The 5,596-nt window shown below is 60.7% G+C and overlaps 1 protein-coding gene across 1 annotated transcript; it reads right to left on the reverse strand.

Moving 5' to 3' along the window:
- Positions 1-294: 294 nt before the first annotated feature.
- LOC306945278 (C-type lectin domain family 2 member B-like) lies at positions 295-1,475 on the reverse strand (the record flags this gene model as incomplete). Its single annotated transcript, XM_079533993.1, is given in 6 exon segments — positions 295-436; positions 536-642; positions 846-1,030; positions 1,306-1,411; positions 1,415-1,432; positions 1,434-1,475. Coding segments are annotated over 6 exon segments (600 nt in total).
- Between the last annotated feature and the right edge of the window lie 4,121 nt (positions 1,476-5,596).

Here is a 5,596-nt window from a genome sequence, read left to right on the forward strand (position 1 = left end):
ATGTGACACAGAGCCCGAAAGCAGAGCAGAAATACCCCAGCCTCGGGTCCAGCCGTACTGGGGCAGCACCATGGGATCATTCCGTGCTGCTGTGACCTTCGAGGACCCTCAGAGGACCCTCCCTTTAAGGCAAGGTGCAATTAAACATGTTCCCTGAGAGATAACGAGCAGCAGAGCTGCGTGGTTCCCTGCAGGAACAGCTGCAGCAGTGCTGGAAAGAGGCAGATTCCAGCACACAGCCATGGCATGGCCGTGCCCAGCAGCATTGGCACGAGCTGGCTGGGCTGGGATCTGTCACTGTGGATTTGTCCCATTCCTCCAGAGGACGAAGCTGTCGGCTCTGCTGCACACCCACAACTTCTCAGTGTGGCACAGGGCTGAGCTGATCCCGTCCCCATTCAGGTACGCACATCGGCCTCCGCCTCGCAGCTGGAACCTGAGCACAGCAGGGAGCAGAATGGGAAACCCAATCCCAGCCCATCCCAAACAGACCCTGACACACATCCCAGACAGACAGACGGACGCACGCACTGACCAGTTGCTGAAGGCGCTGCCGTCGGCCCACGTCCAGCGCTCGTCCCCTTCTGCCCTGTGCAGCCCAATCCAACCGTTTGCCGGGCCCAGGTACCGCAGCATGAATTCCTTTGAACAAACCCAGGTGTGACTGCAGCCGTTGGAGCACTTTCCCCCCTCAGGCCCACGTCTCAGCTGCCACCTCACTGCAAGGCATCTCCTCGTGGCTTTGGCGTGGGGCCACTTGGGGGCACCGGGAGCCGTTGGTGCGGCCCCACAAGTGTGGGTTTCCCACCCCCGTGTTGGCACTGCGGCTCACGCCCCGCTCTCACCTTCTGCTCCTCCGTGTCCACGGTGGCCAGGGAAGCTCCGAGGCGCTGGCAGTGCTCCCTGCTGCTGTGCCAGTCACTCTCGCTGGCCGAGAAATAAAAGCATTTCCCTTGCAAACCGAGCCAGGCGTCGGGGCAGACGTGGGAGAAGGGTGGGCGAGGTGAGCACGACTCAGAATGCTGGAGCACTGAGAGGGAGAGAGTTGGGCGAGGGAGAGGCAAAGAAGGTTCCCCTGCAGCAGGCGTGGGCTTGGGATGCACGGCCATGGGGCGATGGCCTCGCAGCGGTGGCAGAGGCTGGGAAGGTGGAGCAGAAGGCGGTTTGGGGCACCACGTGGGCGCCCCAGGAGCTGGGATGGGGGCTGTGCTTGGGGAGCAGCTCAGGGTGCTGGGAAACCCCATCGTCCCCCGTCCTACACCCACCATAGAGGTTCCATCCCCGTGGGATGCGGGTGGCACTCACCTATCACAGCCAGCAGCACCAAAACAAGGATCCATGGCACTGCACACACAGCCAGGCAGAGCACACGGCGCCTCTTCTTCCACAGCTCACTGCATTTGGAGCCTGGTCAGACAGAGAGCAGTTCATGCAGCCACACAATCAACACAGTTGGAAAACACCTCCAAGATCATGCAGTCCAACCATCCACAAATCACCACCATTCCCCACCACACCGCATCACTTTGGACCACAGCCCCACAGCGCTGTGCTGCAGACCCCCACGGCTCCGCTCCCCTCTCTGAGCTGCAGGGCCTCAGTGTCTCCCTGGCAGTGAGGGGCCAACGCTGAGCGCAGCGCTGAGCTGCGGCCCCAGCAGCGCCATGCAGAGGACGGGCACCTCCTGCTCTGCTGCCCGCACCGCTGCCGCTACGAGCCGGCACAGAAGGGAGCGCTGCAGGTGACTCACGGGCTCGGCGGGACGGAACTCCATCCCCCATCCACTCCGCCCCCCGCAGCTCCGCACAAGGTAGAAAAGAGCTCTGTGCCGTCCCTCCCCGCAGCGCCCATCCTCTCACTCCGGGCTGCTGCCTTTCCAACGCTCTCGCTGCCATCCCAGCCCCGTCCTCGCGCTGTCCCCGCGCTGCCCGTCCCTTCTCCCGCACTCGGACTCTCCTTCTCTCCCGCACTCTCAGCGCAGCTCCCCGCTCACTCCCGCCGCTCTCTCCCCTCCCGTGGGCTCGGGCTCTTTTCCCCGCTCGGCCCTTTCCCGCTGCCTCCCGGCATTACCCCGCTGAGGCTGCTGTTCTCCGTCTCCCGGCTGGATCGTCACCTCTCGGTGCGGGGAAGCGCTCAGCCGCTCTCTTTCTTCCATAGCAGCGCGGAGGTGCGGGGCTGCGCCCGGCGTGTGCGGGCAGATGGGCAGAGAAGGGTCGGGCTGAGAGCACAGCGGTGCCGGCGGAGCGCTCTTCTTAGCGAAGCCCTCGCGGGGATCGACTGTGAAAGCGCTGCCGGTTTGGGAGATCGGTAACCACGGTTTCAACCGCTGTGTGGAACAGTCCGGGCAGCGCGTCAGTCCCAGCCCAAACTCATCCTCACCGCGCATGCAGGCCACGCTCTGACACCGGACACTTATGAGCGAACATCCAACGTCCGCCCCGCGCCATCCGTAAAACAGCCCGCAGGGAGCGCCGCTGGCATGGGATGATCAGCATCAATGGGCGGGGAGAGAGATTGGGAATGGTGGTTTCATCAGTTCTTTTCTGCCCCGCTCGCAGGACTTCCGCCTGCGCTGCCTCCCCTCAGTACCGCGGTCGCACCGTCGCAGCTGCCGGGCCGAGGCGGCGACCCGGAGCGAGGGGCCGCGGGATCTGCGGGCTCCGTGTGGGCACCCCGTTGGGCCGCCCGAGGGGTGAGGCGGCGGTCCGGGCCGCGGAGCGCGGGGAGCTCCGGGACGCGGAGGTCCCCCCGGGTCCCGAGGGACGAGGGGCTGTCATGGCCCCGATGGCCGATGGGGCGGATGGGACCCCGGGCTGCGATAACGGTGGCGCGGCCGGCAGGGCAGGGAGCTGCTCCTCCCCTCTGCTCTGCCCTGCTCGGGCCTCACCTGGAGCACTGCGTGCAGATCTGGGCTCCCAGGACAAAACAGACAGGCATCTCCTGGAGAGAGCCCGGCGAAGGGCACAGGGATGCCATGGCCGGGAGCAGCTCCATATGGGGATCGGCAGGGGGGACCCGGGGCTGTTCAGCATGGGGAAGGGAAGGCTGATCAGTGTCTATAAATACCTAACACATGCAGGAAGCAACGGGACATGGCCAACCTCTTCAGCAGTGCGTAGGAACGGGACAAGAGGATACGGCCACAAACAGAAGCACAGAAAGTTTCACACAAATATGCATCGGAACGTCTCACAGTGAGGGAGACGAGGCACTGCGACGAGTTGCCTCCGCCGATGGGGAGAAGGGGGGAAGGGCTCCCAGCGCCGGGCACAGCGGGGACACAGGCGAGGGGGGCACCGCACCGCGCGGTACCGCCGTGCAGCGCCGGGACGGCCGCAAAGCGCCCGTTATGGGCGGACTGCCGACGGCAGCACAGCACCGCCTTTGGGCGGAAAGGCGCGAATCTTGGGCGGCTGCGAGCCCGCAGCAGCAGCGCTGTGTCCCGGACGGCGCACGGCAGCAGGTATGAATGGGGAGGGGTGCGCGGAATAGGGAGAGGGCAGGGAAAAGGGGAAGAGGAAAGGAAAGGGGAGGCGGGAGGGAAGGGAGAGAGAAAAAGGAGTGGAGACGGGGAGGGCAGCGCCTTTAGGGCCGTTTGTGGCATTTTGTGGGCCACAGAAGCAAGGAGTGTTTGAAAAAAAAAGAATATGTCCATCGATTGCAGGACAGTTGGAAATATCCAAGTCATGTTTGTCAGGACGGTATCTCTGATAAAAGCAGAATTTATTCGCGGTTGCAGTGGCGGCGTCCCGCAAGCAGGAGCGCCTATGGACACAGCATGACAGCCTTTAGACCCGGTTTTCTCCCCCTTGCCTCCCTCCCTCCCCTGTTTCCCCACTGGCTGCACTCCAGGTTCACAATCTTACAGAAGGTTTACATTTGCTCTTTACTTGTTAATTTATTTGTTACCTGCTGTCAGCCAGCAGCCATCCTGTTGTTTCCAAGCTGTCTCGGTGCTCTCCTTGCCGTATTGATATGGTGATTTTCTTCAAAGGCTTCGTTAAACAAAGAGCACTGGGGGATGATGCCAGGCCTTCCCATGTCTCTTCAGGCCCTTCCTCGGGCTGCCATGGCTGTTCTCTGGTTTGCTCTCGTGCAGGATATTCTTGCAGTGTGTATGACAAAATGTACATCTGTACACCTCTATACAGAGTGTGCGTGCCTGGGAAGGTTCATCTAGAGGATCAGTGATGCAAACTATCAGAGATCTTCCCCAAGTGGAGTAGAAGGACTCCCCAAAAGAACTATGATAGCGGAGATCATGAAATAAAAGCAGTATTATCCAATTCCAATGCAGAAACAACACGCAGCAGCGCAGCCCGCTCTGCATCCCGGCCGCGACGCCCCGAAGGCTCTCGTGCCCCGCCATTGAGCCCTTCGTGCCCGCGGTACCTGGGGGCGCTTTGGGGCCCGTTTTCGGGTGGCTGCGGGACGGCTTTGTGCCACTCGGCCGTTTGGGGGATGCCCGCGGGCGTTTGGGCCGTTTGTGGGCGCCGGGCCGTGTCCGTGCCATCGGCCCGTTGTTCTGGGCTCTCAGTGCTGCTTTGGGTGCTTTGGGCAGCCAGGGGCCGATCCACGGCCGTTTGGGAGCCGCTCTCGGGAGCATTTTGGGGTCCTTGTGGGGTCGTTCTGGGCTGGTTTTGGTGCCATTTGGGCCGTTGGAGCACCGTTAAGGCGCGTGTTGGGGTCATTTTGGGGTTGTGTTGGGGATAATTTGGGGTTATTTGGAAGCCAATGGTGTCCATTTTGAGGCCAACCAGAGCCTTTTCAGTTCGTTTCAGGCTGTTTTGGGGCCATTTGTGTCACTCATTGATTTTTTTGGGTCAATTGTGGGGCCTTGTGGATCCGTTGTGAGTGGTTTGGGGGCCATTCTGACGCCTTTTGAGCCATTGCAGGGCCATTTGTGTCCGTTTTGAACCATTTCCCCTTAGTTTGGGTGACTTGGAGGCAGTTTTGGTCTATTAGGTCTGATCTGGGGGCATTGTGGGGTTCTTTCTGCCTGCTGTGAGTCCATTAGGTGCCATTTCTGTGAATTTGGGGCAGTTTGTCCCCATTTCTGGGCCAGCTGTGTCCATTTGGGTCCAATTTTGGCTCATTTGGTGCAGTTGAGTTCCATTTGGATCTTTCAGCTTTGCATGCTGATAAGGCATTACTTTGCATTTTAATACTTCTAATACTTAAAGTCACAGTCAGTGTCTCCTCTCTCCCTCCCGCCCGCTCTCCCAGCTCCCAGAACTGGCCGGGCAGATCTCAGCTCCACCATCCAACACTCCCACACGATGGCAGCAGGAGAGCAGCAATCAGATATGCCACAGCGGGAAGAAATGCTGCATTTATCAGAAGAAAACCAACGATCCGAAAGGGGTAAGAGAACAGCATCTGTGATTCTCTGCTGGTGCACAGCAGGAAAGGGCTGAAGGGGGGAACGGAGCCTGATCCCATCTGCTCTCTGCCCCACCAGGCTGCAAATGGAACGTGGGCAGAAGGAAAACCTCCCTTTTGCTCTTTGTGAGCGGAGTGCTTGTGGGCGTCATCGTCATGCTGGTGTTTGGGAGAGGTGAGTGCCACCCAGCATCCATTGTGGGTGTAGGACGGG

Source organism: Tetrao urogallus, assembly GCF_951394365.1.
Source record: "Tetrao urogallus genome assembly, chromosome: 1".
NCBI lineage: Eukaryota > Metazoa > Chordata > Aves > Galliformes > Phasianidae > Tetrao > Tetrao urogallus.